The 21,043-nt window shown below is 38.3% G+C and overlaps 1 protein-coding gene across 1 annotated transcript in view; it reads right to left on the reverse strand.

Moving 5' to 3' along the window:
• The window catches only part of DNAH7 (dynein axonemal heavy chain 7), a 340,485-nt gene that overhangs the window by 180,478 nt on the left and 138,964 nt on the right, over positions 1-21,043 (reverse strand). Inside the window, exons 21-24 of the mRNA XM_005573795.5 lie at positions 19,761-19,959; positions 9,059-9,199; positions 4,931-5,143; positions 3,422-3,531 (exon numbers count right to left, since the gene is read on the reverse strand). Coding sequence (XP_005573852.2) covers positions 3,422-3,531; positions 4,931-5,143; positions 9,059-9,199; positions 19,761-19,959 — 663 coding nt within the window. The remainder of the gene's footprint in view (positions 1-3,421; positions 3,532-4,930; positions 5,144-9,058; positions 9,200-19,760; positions 19,960-21,043) is intronic.

Genomic DNA, 21,043 nt, shown 5'->3' on the forward strand with positions numbered 1-21,043 from the left:
TTGGAATAGATATATGACAAAAATGGTCAGTGATCGCCAGAGATTCTGGGGGAGGGGAGGAGGAAATTATATGTGGAGCATGGGGGCATTTTTAGGGCAGTAAAATTATTCTTTAGTAGTGGATATATGACATTATGCATTTGTCAAAACCCACAGAACTCTACAACACAGTGGACCCTGATATAAATTGTATAAATTGTGAACTTTAGTTAACAGGCATGTATCAATATTGGTTTATCAATTGTAACAAATGTACCATACTAATGAGGGATGTTGGGCCAGGCACAGTGGCTCAAATGTGTAATCCCAGCACTTTGGGAGGCTGAGGCAGGCGGATCACGAGGTCAGGAGATCAAGATGATCCTGGCCAACATGGTGAAACTCCATCTCTACTAAAAATACAAAAATTAGCTGGGGATGGTGGCATGTGCCTGTAATCCCAGCTACTCAAGAGGCCGAGGCAGGAGAATCGCTTGAACCAGGGAGTCGGAGGTTGCAGTGAGCTGAGATCGTGTCACTGCACTCCAGCTTGGCAACAGAGCGAGACTTTGTCTCAAAAAAAAAAGAAAGATGTTAATGGGAGAAACTGTGTAGGACAGAGAGAGGTTAAGAATTCTCTGTACTTTCTGCATAATTTTTTTGTAAATCTAAAATTACTCTTTAAAGAGTCTTTTTTAAACAGAGTGTCACTCTGTCACCCAGGCTGGAGTGCAGTGGCACAATCTCGGCTCACTGCAGCCTCCACCTCCTGGGTTCAAGTGATTCTCCTACCTCAGCCTCCTGAATAGTTGGGACTACAGCCACACACCACCCCACCCAGCTAATTTTTATATTTTTAGTAGAGATGGGTTTTCGCCATGTTGGCCAGACTGGTCTCGAATTCCTGGGCTCAAATGATCCACTCACCTTATCCTCCCAAAATGCTGGGATTACAGGCATAAGCCACCACACCAGGCCAAAACGTCTACTTTTTTAAAGGAAGAGAATTAAATAAATACATTTAATTCAATTAAATCAGTAGGACTTACTGTGTGCCTACGTGTGAAGAACTGAGAAAGAGTTGAGGACAAAGCTAGGTATTTGTAGAGATGACTGGGTTGATAAATAGCCACTGCCATTTCCTGAGATGGGACTAGGGGAGGCTGAGTGAATTTAGGAGGTAAAATGGTACATTTGCTTTTAGAAGAAATGTAAATGTAAGTACATCTGAGGTATCAAATGGAAATATCAAGTAGACTTGTGTATAGCAAGCTTATAGGAGAGACTAGGGCCAGAGGTACAGATATGGGGTCTTCAAGATGTAGGCCATTAAAGCATGGGACTGGATGAGAACATTCAGGAAACCACAAAGCATGAAACAAATCACTACATGAAAAAACTCTTGAAAATTCAGCGTTTCTAGCCTATTCTCATGAATCAATATTGTGATACTGACCATACTGCCAAAAGCAATCTACAGATTCAATGCAATTCCCACATCAAAATACCATGGTCATACTTCACAGAACTAGAATAAACAATCCTAAAATTCATATGGAAGCAAAAAAAACGCTGCCTAGTCAAAGCAAAACTAAGCAAAAAGAACAAATCTGGAGGTATCACATTACCCAACTTCAAACTACACTATAAGGCTATAGTTACCAAAACAGCACGGTACTAGTATAAAAATAGGCACATAGGCACATAGGCACATAGACCAATGGAACAGAACAGAGAACCCAGAAATAAAACCAAATACTTACAGCCAACTGATCTTCAACAAAGCCAACAAAAACGTAAAGTGGGGGAAAGGACACGCTATTCAACAAATGGTGTTGGGATAACTGGCAAGCAATATTTAGAAGAATGAAATTGGATCCTCAGCTCTCACCTTATACAAAAATCAACTCAAGATGGATCAACGACTTAAATCTAAGACGTGAAACCATAAAAATTCTATAAGATAACATTGGAAAAATCCTTCTAGACATTGGCTTAGGCAAAGAGTTCATGACTAGGAACCCAAAAGCAAATGCAACAAAAACAAAGATAAATAGATGGGACTTAATTAAACTAAAAAGCTTCTGCACAGCAAAAGAAAAAATCAGCAGAGTAAACAGACCAACCCACAGAGTAGGAGAAAATATTTGCAAACTATGCATCTGACAAAGGACTAATATGCAGAATCTATGAGGAACTCAAATCTGCAAGAAAAAAACAACTAATTCCCCCAAAATTGGGTTAAATACATGAATAGACAATTCTCAAAAGAAGATATACAAATGGCCAAAAATCATATGAAAAAATGCTCAACATTACTAATGATCAGGGAAAGGTAAATCAAAACCACAATGTGATACCACTTTATTCCTGCAAGAATGGTCATAATTTTAAAATAAAAAAAATAGATGTTGGCGTGGATGTGGTGAAAAGGGAACACTTTTACATCATTGGTAGGGATGTAAACTAGTACAACCACTATGGAAAACAGTGTGGAGATTCCTTAAAGAACTAAAAGTAGATCTAACATTTGATGCAGCAATCCCACTCCTGGGTATCTACCCAGAGGAAAAGAAGTCATTGTATGGCAAAGACACTTGCATGCAAATGTTCATAGCAGCACAATTTGCAATTGCAAACATATGGAACCAGCCCAAATGCCCATCAATCAACAAGTGGATAAAGAAAATGTGATGTATATGTGTATACACACACGCGCACACACACACACACGCGCACACACACACACACCCCCCATGGAATATTATTCAGCCATAAAAAGGAAGGAAATGATAACATTCACAGCAACCTGGATGGAGCTGGAGACTGTTATTCTAAGTCAAGTAACTCAGGAATGGAAAACCAAACATCATATGTTCTCACTTATAAGTGGGAGTTAAGCTATGAGGACACAAAGGCATAAGAATGGCACAAGCGACTTTAGGGACTTGGGGAAAAGGGTGGGAGTGGGATGCGGGATAAAATATTACACATTGGGTACAGTGTACATTCCTCAGGTGATGGGTGCACCAAATCTCAGAAATCACCACTAAAGAATTTATCCATGTAACCAAACACCACCTGTTCCCCATAAACCTATTGAAATAATAAAAATATAAATTTTAAAAAGAAAATTCAGTGTTTCAAGGGAACAATAAATGACTCAAATGATCCAAGAAAAAGAAAGTTTCAGGAAGAAAGGAGGGATGGACAGTGTCAACAACAAGTGACACCTACTAATACTTAGAGCCCTAGTATTGAGTGGAGGAAGCCAGCAGAGAAAGAGAAATGAAGACAAACCTAAGAGGAAAATTAAGGGTCTAGGAAAAAATAACACAGGCTAAATTAACAGTATGGAAGACAATTTGGTATTTTAAATAAATCAGTGGTATAGGGATGAGTGAAAGTTATTTCCAATAGATCCTTAAATTAAAGGGTTTACCTGTAACATCTATCCGTGAGTGGTGTAATAACCAGCCTAGGGGAATTACCCAGATATTCATATCCATATCGCAAACCAGCATTGATCATTTTTGTTTCTAAATGATTTTCCTAGGATAAATGAGATAAGTTAGTTTAAACAACAAAATTGTAAATAATACGAAATCTCAAGCTCTTTAATAAGTAATAACCATAATACAGACATCTTCAAAATTCACTTTTCAGGTGTCATTTGATTCCATGGCAGAATTAAATATCTAGTTTCCATGGATGAATAATTGAAGTCACTGGTTTTAATTTTTCCCATAAAATATTTTAGTATTTGTCCCTTACCTCTTCCATATTTTTAATCATTGTATGTTAACAATAGAGGAGATATTACTCATCATTTAACAGATGAGGAAACTGATGCTTAAAGAGAATAAGTAACTTCCCCAACGTTATACATTTGGGAATGGGAGGATCTGGTATCTGAAATGATTCCACCATCTGAGCTTCTAGCTCAGTACTAAATACACTGCCCCTCAATTTGTTTCCCAGGACGCTAGTTCTTACCTCTTCTCTCCTCCCACTCCATACCCCCCAAGACTTCCACAAAAGCCTATATGATGAAAACTATGCATCTGTCTCTGCCTATACCCAATAGGCCCTATCTTGCCCACTTTACTAACTGTTCCTGCCCTGCTTGCATTCTCCATTATGATTACCATCACCATCCACCTGGATGCCCTGGCAAAAACCATGTTTCTGCCTTCTTCAATTGATCAATTAGAGGAATCTTTTTTTTTTTTTTTCTGAGACACGGTCTCACTCTGTCGCCCAGGCTGGAGTGCAATGGCGCAATCTCAGCTCACTGCAACCTCTGCCTCCTGGGTCCAAGCAATTCTCCTACCTCAGTCCTCAAGTAGCTGGGACTACAGGCACGCCCCACCATATGCCCAGTTAATTTTTGTATTTTTAGTAGAGATGGGGTTTTACCATCTTGGCCAGGCTGGTATTGAACTCCTGACCTTAAGTGATCTGCCTGCCTTGGCCTCCCAAAGTGCTGGGATTACAGGTGTGAGCCACCATGCCCAGCAATGAGAGGAAACATTAATGACTAAATCAGACTGAAAAAGTTTGATTCATACATCCTTTAGATGCATCAAGAACCTAAAAACACAATTTTAAACTGACTAGTCCCAACATTTTGCAGATTCAGCAAGCCTAGCAATTCGTTTAAAATGAGTAAGTTTTGATAATTACTCATGATTTTCATGTATCTATATATGTATATATGTTTATATATAACTATACATTTGGATATAGATAAGGACACAGATATCAATACAGATGATATAGTTATCAGCACCTTAATCTTCAAGCTAAAGAAATGCTTATTTGGGTATAGTGTGCCATCAGCAAAAGATTCCAGGTTACCGCTACTATTTCCTATGTGAGCAAGCAAGCACAAATTTAAAATTACGAGCTGAAATTGCTGTGTAATGTAACATTCAGTGATATCACTTACTTGCCAATAGTACCTAAGCTGACTTAACCATTCAAAGTCAGAGTCATCACTAATATTTTTTTTTACAAGTGATGAGAGGACATCTCTAGCATGGACATCCAGTACCACAAGTGCTCCCAGAGTTACACGATTCTGCTTGGACAATTTGCCACGCACCAAAGTGACAATATCATCAATTTGTCTGTTACATGTTGTCAAGTATTGCTCAAGAGCCTGAAAGAAAATAAGATATGATTTCCCAATGTGATGAAAAGTATTTTGAACAAAACATTCTGAACTAGTATATATACAGATTATTCTCTGCATTTTGATCACAACTCTCCATGTAACACAATTTAAAAATAATTTGTTTTTCTTACTACAAAGATACCAGGTGAACAAGCCCAATCAGGTATAATGGATATACGTAATTTGTGTCTACTCATTATCCTTTCCTTTTCTATTTCTTCTCTATTCTCTGTGGTTTTGTTGGAGCTATCAATCATATTGCCCACTCTCCATGGCAATATGAAGGAGGGAATGTGTGACTAAACCAGAACCAATCATAGTTCTTCCTGGGGACTGCTATATAGATTGAGAGAAAAGTGCTCTTTGCTAGGCTTGGGAGGCTGTGGATATGCCAATCTAAAGTAACTACAAGCTGTCTTCTGCTCTACAGAATAAAGCCTACCAGAGCCAACAGAGATAGAGAGCAACAACAATAGAGACAGAGACCATGGCTGGGAGTGGTGGCTCACACCTACAATCCTAGTACTTTGGGAGGCCGAGGCGGGCAGATCACCTGAGGTCAGGAGTTTGAGACCAGCCTGGCCAACATGGTGAAACCCCGTCTCTACCAAAAATATGAAAAGTTAGCCGGGCGTGGTGGCGTTTGCCTATAATCCCAGCTACTCGGGAGGCTGAAGCAGGAGAATAGCTTGAACCTGGGAGGTGGAGGTTGCAGCGGGCCAAGATCATGCCACTGCACTCCAGCCTAGGTGACAGAGCAAGACTCCATCTCAAAAAAAAAAAAAAAAAAGAAAAAGAGAGAGAGAGAGAACAAGAGAGAGACCACAGCACAGTGCAGCTCTGAGGCCCTGATTCCGACTGCTCCTGTTTAGATCCTACGAGTCCCTCTAGTACTCTCACATAAGCTTTCTGAAAGGGGTTTGTGCTTCTTGAAATATAAAGATGCTAATAAACAAAACATTGAACATTTTAGTTTATAATAAGCTAATGCCAGTTCTGAAGACGAGGCTTGCTTCTCTTTTCTGATGGGTAAATCTAATGAGTAAGTTAAAAAAGAGAAGAGGACTTACGACAAAAATAAAATTACAGTCAACAAAAACCACTGTGCTTAAGAGAAGTATCAATATGCTCCAGTGGCTGCTTTTCCTACTTTAAAAACATTTAATAACACTGTACACCAAGGAGTTTATTTCACTCTGTTACAGCCATTGCTAAGTGGCAGCAAGGAAACTGAAAGTGAGGGTTCCCAAGAATGAGAAGAAGTTTAAAAGACAGAGATGAGGACTGCAAGTTGTTTCTCCAAGGGGCACTTTTCTTGTTTCCTGAAATACTTCATCGTTTTTTATTATTATTTTTAAGAAGGATCATTCTTCAAAGGTTTGGTGCCTAAACACTATTTCATTTCTATATGGTTAATTTGCTATTAATTTTCTTCTGCAGTAGCAAAAAATAAACTTCTGTCCCACCCATGTTCAACCACAAGCAGGGAGATCCCAGGAGGCTGCACGTCCCTTGGTGGCCCACCTTGGAGAAATCCCTCTGAGTGTGGTGGTTGGTGAGTGGTAGCTTAAAAGTAGAAAGACAAAATGAATTCTCTGGACTCACTGAGGAAAAAAGAAAAATACACATGGGGAGAGACATCCAAGGGCCCCAAAGGAAACCCAGGGGCTTACTGCTATTAGGGATACTCTTATGCCCCAGTGCCCTGCTTTTCACAAAGAAAGATCTGTTCCTGAAAACTCTTGACTTCCTGTCCTATACCCTATTCCTTCTTGTAGAGGAGAAGTAGGTGACCTGTTGGTAAGTTGGAGCAAATTAAACATGTGTCACTCAGTCCCTTACTCTTTGGAATCTGTCTGTCTACAGAGAACATGCATCCTTCTCAAAACCCTGTTCAACAATACCTTAAAGTTAAAGACATTTCAAATTCCATGTCGAAAACGTATTTAAAAACCACGATTTTATTTTTAGTTATTTATTTATTTATTATTTATTTATTTATTTTATTATACTTTAAGTTCTAGATTACATGTGTACAACGTGCAGGCTTGTTACATATGTATACATGTGCCATGTTGGTGTGCTGCACCCACTAACTTGTCATTTACATTAGCTATATCTCCTAATGCTATCCCTCTGCCCGACCCCCTCCCCACAATAGGCCCCGGTGTGTGATGTTCCCCTTTCTGTGTCCAAGTGGTCTCATTGTTCAATTCCCACCTATGAGTGAGAACATGCAGTGTTTGGTTTTCTGTTCTTGTGATAGTTTGCTGAGAATGATGGTTTCCAGCTACATCCATGTCCCTACAAAGGACACGAACTCATCCTTTGTAGGCTGCATAGTATTCCATGGTGTATATGTGCCATATTTTCTTAATCCAGTCTGTCACTGATGGACATTTGGGTTGATTCCAAGTCTTTGCTATTGTGAATAGTGCCACAATAAACATACGTATGCATGTGTCTTTATAGCAGCATGATTTATAATCCTTTGGGTATATCCCCAGTAAAGGGATGGCTGGGTCAAACGGTATTTCTAGTTCTAGATCCTTAAGGAATCACCACACTGTTTTCCACAATGGTTGAACTAGTTTACAGTCCCACCAACAGTGTAAAAGTGTTCCTATTTCTCCACATCCTCTCCAGCACTTGTTGTTTCCTAACTTTTTAATGATCACCACTCTAACTGGTGTGAGATGGTATCTCATTGTGGTTTTGATTTGCATTTCTCTGATGACTAGTGATGATGAGCATTTTTTCTTGTGTCTGTTGGCTACAAAAATGTCTTCTTTTGAGAAGTGTCTGTTCATATCCTTTGCCCACTTTCTGATGGGGTTGTTTTTTTCTTTTAAATTTGTTTGAGTTCTTTGTAGGTTCTGGATATTAGCCCCTTTGTCAGATGAGTAGATTGCAAAAATTTTCTCCCATTCTGTAGGTTGTCTGCTCACTCTGATGGTAGTTTCTTTTGCTGTGCAGAAGCTCTTTAGTTTAATTGGATCCCATTTGTCAGTTTTGGCTTTTGTTGCCATTGCTTTTGGTGTTTTAGACATGAAGTCCTTGCCCATGCCTATATCCTGAATGGTATTGTCTAGGTTTTTTTCTCGGGTTTTTATAGTTTTAGGTCTAACGTTTAAGTCTCTAATCCATCTTGAATTAATTTTCATATAAGGAGTAAGGAAAGGATCCAGTTTCAGCTTTCTACTTACGGCTAGCCATAAAAATCATGATTTTAAACTACAGATCTATAACTGCTAGGTTCCAGTAGACCCCTCAGTCAACTGAAAGTTGAGTCACTTAAAATCCTGTCTCAATGATAGAACTGTTACAATGAATGTAGTTTTAGTTTTTCATTAACAATTACAATCTAATTAATGTTAAATTAATATATCCAATTATATTATTTACATATTTAATACTAAGCATCACTTAAAATATTCATAATTATTATGTATTCAAAATCAATACATTAGAAATAAAAACAGTCACAGTAAGTCAACTGGAGCCTTATCTATATAGGGTAGTTTTACTCAAGGTATAAAAGAGAATACTGTTACTTTATTTCCTGCTAATCTTTATGAGTTTCTTAGTCCTATTATCACTCTATTTTTAAAGGCATAAAAATGTGTATAATAACAAGATTGAGGTTCAAGTATCATTGACTTTTATATGCTGTGAGTAAACGTGATTTAAAGAATAAGTTTGAAATTATTGGTATAAATTTTTCCTACATATTTGCTATGTGCAATTTTTATTTAAAAAATCAGTAATTTGGCTTGCAGCATAAAGTAGATTTTTAAGTGAATTGTATTTATTTCAGTTTTTAAAATAAGTGTATTCTGGCAATAATAAACTATTGAAAAAATGCTTTTAAAAAAAATCTGAGGGTTAATAAAAGCTTACCTTTATCCCCACTGGAATAGCTGTTTGTACTTCTTTTGTCCAAAAGATTTGGGATACACAGAGAACAGTCTGTCCAGGCCAATCCCTTACCCAGTTAATTCGTTCATCTTTTGTATAGGCAAAAATTGCATCTCCAATTACCTAATCAAAAAAGAATATGCTAAATATTAACCATTTCCTGAACAAGTTATACAACTGAGAGTTAAACTCCTAAACTAGATTAACTCATACTGCTCAATTTTTTACAACATTCTTAGACATTTATGCAAGACTCACTTAAACCATACGATTGTAACTATTTATATTCAAGCTTAATCACATTCCTGTGAGCAAGGCAAACATATTATATAACATTTTATTTTCGTGATGTACTATCAATTTGTGTGAACCACATGGTATCAAATATTCATTTGAACAATTTTAGCCAAAGACATCCTAGATACATTTGGATTGAACAAGCATGAGCAATTTTATTGCAAAATACAAATTCAAATAATTCCAAAATGAGATCCATCAAATTTATAGATGATTTTCTTTTAATTTAATCTGATCTCCACTCAGCCATATGCATGTATCCATGCACACCCGGGCATCGCACAATCTTTCTCAAGTTACTCCTGTGTTTCCAGGCCTCACTCCCTCTCAATCCTGTAGTTTGAAGCCCAAGGCAATGACGACAGAGACAGATGTACAATTCATTCATGGAGAGTTGAGGGCTGTAAAGTCAGGAAGTCTAATTTTGTACTTCACTACCTATGTTCGGTGGACTGATATATCTACTTTTCCACCAGTCATCGGTGGGAAACACACTAGTCTGTTACATTCATCAACCAGAAATAGTGATGTCTGTGAGGTGATATGTACTTTAATGTTTGAATCAGAAGAGATTTCTTAGATTTTTCTGAGAAATATCTCAGGATGGTTAAACCATTCTGGATTTCTAGTCTTGCTGGGATATTTATAGAATGGAACAATGATAAAGGGCAGAGTGCTGGGTATTGATAATAAAGACATTTTTAAGAGCAGAAGAAGCCACGGAAAGGGCAGGTGAAAATGGACACCTGGGGGATGAGAGAAGCAAAATAAATAAATAAATAAATAAAATAGAAAGGTGCAGCAGAGAAATGCCAAGAAGATGGAGTAAAAATGTGCTCTAAGAGGACACTATGGGGAGAACAAGAGAAAGACACTGAAATCTGGATCACAAAAAAGGATTTCTATATAGTTAGATGAGGAGAAATATGATTATATAAAGTTCCACAATATTGTAAGTAAAGTCTATCATTATATCTATGTTTACCATATTATATATGATATAGATATATAGAATAATATATATATGTAGTAGCCTTTCAAGCATGCAAATACACATAGCACAACACAGTAACACACATATCTCCTATTTGTAGAGTTGTATACTGCACTTGCTTGCATATTTTGTCAACACAAACTTACACGGGAAGATTTTTAAAAGATACTTATTTTCTACATCATTTTTTTAAACTTTATTTTTTGTATTTTTCAACTTTTATTTTAGATAGAGGGGTATATGTGCAGGTTTGTTACATGGGTGTATTGCAACCAGGTACTGAGCATAGTACCCAATAGTAAGTTTTTAACCCTATGCTCCCCTTTCTTCTCTCCCCATCATCTAGAGGTCTATAGTATCTATTGTTGCCATGTTTATGTACATGTGTGCTCAAAGTTTAGCTCCCACTTATAAGTGAGAACATGTGGTATTTGGTTTTCCGTTCCAGTGTTAATTTGTTTAGGATTAAGGCCTCCAGCTCCATCTATGTTGCTACAAAGGACATGATTCCATTCTTTTTTACGCCTGCATATCCTATACAACTTCTTGCCACCCTATGTTAATACTCTGAAATGGCAACCAAAATATTTTCTCCAAGTACTTAGACAATCAAAATTAAAAGAGTAATTGAAATATTACCAGATATACATAAAATAATGACTTATTACTCTATACTACATCAATTAGCAAATCATATAAGACAATTCAATGCTGCTAAAGAGTGACCGAAGTGGAATGTATTAATATTGCTAATGGCTTCAAAAACAGTAATGCTATTTCTCAATATTTGTCAAGGCCTATGAAAACACATCTTCTTTGGCCCAGTAAACCTATACATGGGACGTTATCATACAAAAATTAAAATTCAAAAACACCAGATATAAGCATAAGTACATTCATTGTAATATAACTCATAATAGGGAAAAAATCAGACCTGTCCAAAAGATTTTACATTTTCTGGAAAATATTGGGTAGGCAAGCATTAAAGCCATATTTAAGAGAAAGAAACATTAAGAGAAAGAAACCGTGGTAACATTGAACATCTAGATTCCAATGAATTTTTCCAACACATTTGTGGGAGAGTCTGACACATTAATTTAAATATTAATTAACTGGAAGTCCTAGACAGAGCCATCAGGCAAGAGAAGGAAATAAAAGGTGTCCAAATAGGAAAAGAAGAACTCAATCAATCTCTCTGTACCGGCAATATGATTCTATACCTAGACAACCTTAAAGGCCCCACCAAAAGACTCCTGAAGCAGATAAATGACTTCAGTAAAGTTTCAGGAAATAAAATCGATGTACAAAATTGGTAACATTTCTATACCCCAATAATGTTCAAGCTGAGAGCCAAATCAAGAATGCAATCCCATTCACAATAGCCACACAAAAAAATAAAATACCTAGGAATTCATCTAACCAAGGAGGTGAAAGATCTCTACAAGGAGAACTACAAAACACTACTGAAAGAAATCACAGATGACACGAACAAATAGAAAGATACTCCATGCTCATGGATTAGAAAAATCAGTATCATTAAAATGGTCATATTGGTGGTTCCAAGACGGCTGAATAGGAACAGCTCCAGTCTACAGCTCCCAGCATGAGCAATGCAGAAGATGGGTGATTTCTGCATTTCCAACTGAGGTACCAGGTTCATCTTACTGGGGTTTGTTAGACAGTGGGTGTAGGACAGTGGGTGCAGCCCACTGAGTGTGAGCCGAAGCAGGGTGAGGCATTGCCTCACCCGGGAAGCACAAGAGATCAGGGAATTCCCTTTTGCAGCCAAGGGAAGCTGTGACAGATGGCACCTGGAAAATTAGGTCACTCCCACCCTAATACTGCGCTTTTCCAATGGTCTTCGCAAACGGCACACCAGGAGATTATATCTCACGCCTGGCTCGGAGAGTCCCACGCCCACGAAGCCTTGCTCACTGCTAGCACAGCAGTCTGGGATCCAACAGCAAGGAAGGCAGCAGCAAGGCTCGGGGAGGGGCGCCTGCCATTGCTGAGGCTTGAGTAGGTAAACAAAGCAGCCACAAAGCTTGAACTGGGTGGAGCCCACCACAGCTCAAGGAGGCATGCCTGCCTTTGTAGACTTCACCTCTGGGGGCAGGGCATAGCTGAACAAAAGGCAGCAGAAACCTCTGCAGACCTAAATGTCCCTATCTGACAGCTTGGAAGAGAGTAGTGGTTCTCCCAGCACGGAGTGTGAGATCTGAGAACCGACAGACTGCCTCCTCAAGTGGGTCCCTGACCCCCAAGTAGCCTAACTGGGAGGCACCCATCAGTAGGGGCAGACTGACACCTCACATGGCCAGGTACCCCTCTGAGATGAAGCTTCTAGAGGAACGATTAGGCAGCAACATTTACTGTTTAGCAATATTCGCTGTTCTGCAGCCTCCGCTGCTGATAGCCAGGCAAAGAGGGTTGGGAGTGGACCTCAAGCAAACTCCAACAGACCTGCAGCTGCGGGTCCTGACTGTTAGAAGGAAAACTAACAAACAGAAAGGACATCCACACCAAAACTCCATCTGTACGTCACCATCATCAAAGACCAAGATAGATAAAACCATAAAGATGGGGAAAAACAGTGCAGAAAAGCTGAAAATTCTCAATATCAGAGCGCCTCTCCCCCTCCTTGCCAGCAATGGAACAAAGCTGGACGGAGAATGACTTTGATGAGTTGAGAGAACAAGGCTTCAGAGGATCAAACTTCTCTGAGCTAAAGGAGGAAGTTCAAACCCATTGCAAAGAAGCCAAAAACCTTGAAAAAAGATGAGATGAATGGCTAACTAGAATAACCAGTGTAGAGAAGTCCTTAAATGACCTGATGGAGCTGAAAACTGTGGCACGAGAACTACATGACGAATGCACAAGCTTCAGTAGCCAATTCGATCAACTGGAAGAAACAGTATCAGTGATTGAAGATCAAATGAATGAAATGAAGCAAGAAGAGAAATTTAGAGAAAAAAGAGTAAAAAGAAAGGAACAAAGCCTCCAAGAAATATGGGACTATGTGAAAAGACCAAATCTATGACTGGTGTATCTGAAAGTGATGGGGAGAATGGAACGAAGTTGGAAAACACTCTGCAGGATATTATTCAGGAGAATCTCCCCCATCTACCAAGGCAAGCCAACATTCAAATTCAGGAAATACAGAGAAGGCCATAAAGATACTCCTTGAGAGAAGCAACTCCAAGACACATAATTGTCATATTCACCAAAGTTGAAATGAAGGAAAAAATGTTAGGGCAGCCAGAGAGAAAGGTTGGGTTACCCATAAAGAGAAGCCCATCAGACTAACAGCAAATCTCTCAGCAGAAACTCTACAAGTCAGAAGAGAATGGGGGCCAATATTCAACATTCTTGAACAAAAGAATTTTCAACCCAGAATTTCATATCCAGACAAACTAAGCTTCATAAGTGAAGGAAAAATAAAATTCTTTTCTCAAATGCCGAGAGATTTTGTCACCACCAGGCTTGCCTTACTAGAGCTCCTGAAGGAAGCACTAAACATAGAAAGGAATAACTGGTACCAACCACTGCAAAACCTGCCAAATTGTAAAGACCATCGATGCTAGGAAGAAACTGCATCAACTAACGGGCAAAATCACCAGCTAACATCATAATGACAGGATCAAGTTCACACACAATAATATTAACCTTAAATGTAAATGGGCTAAATGTTCCAATAAAAGACACAGACTGGCAAATTGGATAAAGAGTCAAGACCTATCACTTTGATGTATTCAGGAGACCCATCTCATATGCAGAGACACACATAGGCTCAAAATAAAGGGATGGAGGAAGATCAACCAAGCAAATGGAAAACAAAAAAAGGCAGAGGTTGCAATCCTAGTCTCTGATAAAACAGACTTTAAACCAACAAAGATCAAAAGAGATGAAGAAGACCATTACATAATGGTAACAGGATCAATTCAACAAGAAGAGCTAACTATCCTAAATATATATCTACCCAACACAGGAGCAACCAGCTGCATAAAGCAAGCCCTTAAAGACTTACAAAGAGACTTAGACTTCCACACAATAATGATGGGAGACTTTAACACCCCACTGTCAACATTAGACAGATCAATGAGACAGAAAGTTAACAAGGATATCCAGGAATTGAACCTCAGCTCTGCACCAAGTGGACCTAATAGACGTCTACAGAACTCTCCACCCCAAATCAACAGAATATACATTCTGTCAGCACCAATCACACTTATTCCAAAATTGACCACATAGTTGGAAGTAAAGCACTCCTCAGCAAATGTAAAAGAACAGAAATTATAACAAACTGTTTCTCAGACCACAGTGCAATCAAACTAGAACTCAGGATTAAGAAAATCAATCAAAACCACTCAACTACATGGAAACTGAACAACCTATTCCTGAATAATTACTGGGTACATAACAAAATGAAGGCAGAAATAAAGATGTTCTTTGAAACCAATGAGAACAAAGATACAACATACCAGAATCTCTGGGACACATTTAAAGCAGTAGAGGGAAATTTATAACACAAAATGCCCACAAGAGAAAGTAGGAAAGATCTAAAATTGACATCCTAACATCACAATTAAAAGAACTAGAGAAGCAAGAGCGAACACATTCAAAAGCTAGCAGAAGGCAAGAAATAACTAAGATCAGAGCAGAACTGAAGGAGATAGAGACACAAAAAAACCTCCAAAAAATCAATGAATCCAGGAGCTGGTTTTTTGAAAAGATCAACAAAATTGATAGACTGTTAGCAAGACTATTAAGAAGAAAAGAGAGAAGAATCAAATAGATGCAATAAAAAATGATAAGGGGGATATCACCACCGACCCCACAGAAATACAAATTAAAAGAACTAGAGAAGCAACAAAAGCCAAAACTGACAAATGGGATCCAATTAAACTAAAGAGCTTCTGCACAGCAAAAGAAACTACCATCAGAGTGAGCAGACAACCTACAGAATGGGAGAAAATTTTTGCAATCTACTCATCTGACAAAGGGGCTAATATCCAGAACCTACAAAGAACTCAAACAAATTTAAAAGAAAAAAACAACCCCATCAGAAAGTGGGCAAAGGATATGAACAGACACTTCTCAAAAGAAGACATTTTTGTAGCCAACAGACACAAGAAAAAATGCTCATCATCACTAGTCATCAGAGAAATGCAAATCAAAACCACAATGAGATACCATCTCACACCAGTTAGAGTGGTGATCATTAAAAAGTTAGGAAACAACAAGTGCTGGAGAGGATGTGGAGAAATAGGAACACTTTTACACTGTTGGTGGGACTGTAAACTAGTTCAACCATTGTGGAAAACAGTGTGGTGATTCCTTAAGGATCTAGAACTAGAAATACCGTTTGACCCAGCCATCCCTTTACTGGGGATATACCCAAAGGATTATAAATCATGCTGCTATAAAGACACATGCATACGTATGTTTATTGTGGCACTATTCACAATAGCAAAGACTTGGAATCAACCCAAATGTCCATCAGTGACAGACTGGATTAAGAAAATATGGCACATATACACCATGGAATACTATGCAGCCTACAAAGGATGAGTTCGTGTCCTTTGTAGGGACATGGATGTAGCTGGAAACCATCATTCTCAGCAAACTATCACAAGAACAGAAAACCAAACACTGCATGTTCTCACTCATAGGTGGGAATTGAACAATGAGACCACTTGGACACAGAAAGGGGAACATCACACACCGGGGCCTATTGTGGGGAGGGGGTCGGGCAGAGGGATAGCATTAGGAGATATAGCTAATGTAAATGACAAGTTAGTGGGTGCAGCACACCAACATGGCACATGTATACATATGTAACAAGCCTGCACGTTGTACACATGTAATCTAGAACTTAAAGTATAATAAAATAAATAAATAAATAATAAATAAATAAATAACTAAAAATAAAATCGTGGTTTTTAAATACGTTTTCGACATGGAATTTGAAATGTCTTTAACTTTAAGGTATTGTTGAACAGGGTTTTGAGAAGGATGCATGTTCTCTGTAGACAGACAGATTCCAAAGAGTAAGGGACTGAGTGACACATGTTTAATTTGCTCCAACTTACCAACAGGTCACCTACTTCTCCTCTACAAGAAGGAATAGGGTATAGGACAGGAAGTCAAGAGTTTTCAGGAACAGATCTTTCTTTGTGAAAAGCAGGGCACTGGGGCATAAGAGTATCCCTAATAGCAGTAAGCCCCTGGGTTTCCTTTGGGGCCCTTGGATGTCTCTCCCCATGTGTATTTTTCTTTTTTCCTCAGTGAGTCCAGAGAATTCATTTTGTCTTTCTACTTTTAAGCTACCACTCACCAACCACCACACTCAGAGGGATTTCTCCAAGGTGGGCCACCAAGGGACGTGCAGCCTCCTGGGATCTCCCTGCTTGTGGTTGAACATGGGTGGGACAGAAGTTTATTTTTTGCTACTGCAGAAGAAAATTAATAGCAAATTAACCATATAGAAATGAAATAGTGTTTAGGCACCAAACCTTTGAAGAATGATCCTTCTTAAAAATAATAATAAAAAACGATGAAGTATTTCAGGAAACAAGAAAAGTGCCCCTTGGAGAAACAACTTGCAGTCCTCATCTCTGTCTTTTAAACTTCTTCTCATTCTTGGGAACCCTCACTTTCAGTTTCCTTGCTGCCACTTAGCAATGGCTGTAACAGAGTGAAATAAACTCCTTGGTGTACAGTGTTATTAAATGTTTTTAAAGTAGGAAAAGCAGCCACTGGAGCATATTGATACTTCTCTTAAGCACAGTGGTTTTTGTTGACTGTAATTTTATTTTTGTCGTAAGTCCTCTTCTCTTTTTTAACTTACTCATTAGATTTACCCATCAGAAAAGAGAAGCAAGCCTCGTCTTCAGAACTGGCATTAGCTTATTATAAACTAAAATGTTCAATGTTTTGTTTATTAGCATCTTTATATTTCAAGAAGCACAAACCCCTTTCAGAAAGCTTATGTGAGAGTACTAGAGGGACTCGTAGGATCTAAACAGGAGCAGTCGGAATCAGGGCCTCAGAGCTGCACTGTGCTGTGGTCTCTCTCTTGTTCTCTCTCTCTCTCTTTTTCTTTTTTTTTTTTTTTTTTGAGATGGAGTCTTGCTCTGTCACCTAGGCTGGAGTGCAGTGGCATGATCTTGGCCCGCTGCAACCTCCACCTCCCAGGTTCAAGCTATTCTCCTGCTTCAGCCTCCCGAGTAGCTGGGATTATAGGCAAACGCCACCACGCCCGGCTAACTTTTCATATTTTTGGTAGAGACGGGGTTTCACCATGTTGGCCAGGCTGGTCTCAAACTCCTGACCTCAGGTGATCTGCCCGCCTCGGCCTCCCAAAGTACTAGGATTGTAGGTGTGAGCCACCACTCCCAGCCATGGTCTCTGTCTCTATTGTTGTTGCTCTCTATCTCTGTTGGCTCTGGTAGGCTTTATTCTGTAGAGCAGAAGACAGCTTGTAGTTACTTTAGATTGGCATATCCACAGCCTCCCAAGCCTAGCAAAGAGCACTTTTCTCTCAATCTATATAGCAGTCCCCAGGAAGAACTATGATTGGTTCTGGTTTAGTCACACATTCCCTCCTTCATATTGCCATGGAGAGTGGGCAATATGATTGATAGCTCCAACAAAACCACAGAGAATAGAGAAGAAATAGAAAAGGAAAGGATAATGAGTAGACACAAATTACGTATATCCATTATACCTGATTGGGCTTGTTCACCTGGTATCTTTGTAGTAAGAAAAACAAATTATTTTTAAATTGTGTTACATGGAGAGTTGTGATCAAAATGCAGAGAATAATCTGTATATATACTAGTTCAGAATGTTTTGTTCAAAATACTTTTCATCACATTGGGAAATCATATCTTATTTTCTTTCAGGCTCTTGAGCAATACTTGACAACATGTAACAGACAAATTGATGATATTGTCACTTTGGTGCGTGGCAAATTGTCCAAGCAGAATCGTGTAACTCTGGGAGCACTTGTGGTACTGGATGTCCATGCTAGAGATGTCCTCTCATCACTTGTAAAAAAAAATATTAGTGATGACTCTGACTTTGAATGGTTAAGTCAGCTTAGGTACTATTGGCAAGTAAGTGATATCACTGAATGCTACATTACACAGCAATTTCAGCTCGTAATTTTAAATTTGTGCTTGCTTGCTCACATAGTATATATCCAAAAGAAAATAAATTGTTCTACCAAAAAAGACACATATACTCATATGTTCACTGGAGCAGTACTAAAAATAGCAAAGACATGGAATCAACCTAGGTGCCATCAATGGTGGACTGGATTAAGAAAATGTGGTAAATATACACCATATAATACTACACAGCCACAAAAATAATGAAATTATGTTCTTTGCAGCAACATGGATCCAGCTGGAGACCATTATCCTAAATGAATTAACACAGGAACAGAAAATCAAATACACATGTTCCCACTTACAGGTAAGTGGAAACTCAACCTTAGGTACTCATGGTCATAGATGGGAATGGCAACAATAGACACTGGGGACTACCACAAGGAGGAGGAAGAGGGGGCACAGGGTTCATATACTAACTATTGGGTACTATGCTCAGTACCTTGGTGATGGGATCAATTTCTCCCCAAACCTCAGAATCACACAATATATCTATGTAACAAACCTGCACATGTACCTCTGAATCTAAAAGTTGATATTTTAAAAAAATTAAATTAATTAATTAATTACACTCCCTTTCTGTTCCTTTGCTCCATCATGATTTTTATTCTTGACTAAAAACTTGAATGCTAAGCTCACATTATAGTAAAAAAAAAAAAAAAAAGAGTGCTCAATCTTTATTTATTGGTGTGCCTTGAAATTCTCTATTAGTAAAAATAATCACAAATGATTGAGCTGACAATACGTTTTATGAAATGTGAAAAATATGAAGTTGCTATTAATTGTAGGAAGTATACATTATTTTCTAACATTTTGTATGCATTTCATACATATACTGAACAAAAAGATTCATACATGTCAAAGAGATTGATGTGATCATGTACAGAGGTGCTTCCAAGGCAAGACTAAAGATAGATTGCATAGAACAAAGTGTATCTAATTAATGATGAAAGCACTAGCATGTGGCCGCAAGAAATGAGCAGATGCATTACTCAAACCCAAGTGTTCTGTAGTATGGATGGTATTTTGTTCCACTTTTCTAATGAGTCACTACAAAATTACTATCATAGACCATCTCTTTGCCTTCAAGTTATCTATCACATTTGAATGGTAATTCCATGCCTCCATTTCTGTTTCAATAACAGTACAAAATAGTATATTTCTAATAACATTCATATTCTAGCATCCTTTTCTAAAAATCGTAAGTATAATTGGCTACCTTGTGGATGGAGTTAATCATAACTCTCTCTAATTCAACCAACCACTTCTCCACTTGACCTCTGGCTTTGGCTGTTGAAATGATCTCTATGAGTTCCACAACCTCTCCTTCGCTGCTCTTCATGTGAGTAATGTCTAAAGTTTCTGTAAATTCTACCTTTGCAATTCCTTCAAAACATTTCTTCAAGTGGGGTTGCACCCTGTCAGGAAAAATATTTTTAAGAGAATTAACCAAGTTAAAACAATTCCTTACATTCCAGTGTTCCTCATGCAGCAATCTTCGTTTAAAGTTCATAAATGTGTAGTGTTAGACCTGTGCTAGGTGCTGCTGGGAATGAAATGCTGTGCAAAAACCAGAAACCCCCAAAACAAACAAAAAAACACAAGCTCTGCCTACCTGGATTATATAGTCCATGGAGATGTCAGTATTAACTGAATAATCACAAAACATCTGTAAAATCACAATTACAGTAAGAGCTACAGAGACAACCACAAGGCTTTGTCTTCAACAGAATGAATTAAAAGATGCTAAAGGTAATAAAAGGAGAAAACCAATCTTGACTAACAGATAAATACATGAATCTGAAGAATCTTCAAATGCACAAAAGTAGTCATTTCAACTGGGATCTTCAGAGACTGCTTGAAAATTGTGGACTACCTTTAGTAACTTAGGTACTTTACAGTTTACTAAGTCAACTGCATTGACAGTATCCAACTATTAGTCTATTCAATGTAATACAGATGAGACTGACACAACTCCTCATTTTTGACACACTACCAATAACCCGTCACATTCATCTTTCAAATGGGCAAAAAGAAGCAGAGTATAAAAACTCAGATAGAAATCTGAGCCTAAATTTACCTTTCGTTTAGATTACATATCCCCTACTTTGAAGGCACAAGATACAAAATTAACAAATTTGTTTAACAAATATCTATTCACTGTTTACTTTATATCAGATGGTCTTCTAAGGATTGAGCAGCGGGAAAAAAACAGTCAAAAAATCTCTACCATGGTGGAGCTTATATTCTGCTAGAGGAAAACATGCCATTAACAAATAGGTAAATTATAGAGTATGCCAGATGATAACAAGTATGCAGACGGAAAATGAGGCAACGAAAGTAAGTCCAGGAAAGAGGGCAAGTTGAGCATGGAGGGAGCTGCCTCTTTAAATATGGTGGTCAGGGAGGACCTCTCTGAATGACAGATGTTTAGGCAGATTTCCACAAAGACTTACAGGAGGTAAAGGAAGAAGTGTGATGGACATTTGGGTAAGGAGCATC

The sequence above is a fragment of the Macaca fascicularis genome, chromosome 12 (genome assembly GCF_037993035.2).
Source record: "Macaca fascicularis isolate 582-1 chromosome 12, T2T-MFA8v1.1".
Lineage (NCBI taxonomy): Eukaryota > Metazoa > Chordata > Mammalia > Primates > Cercopithecidae > Macaca > Macaca fascicularis.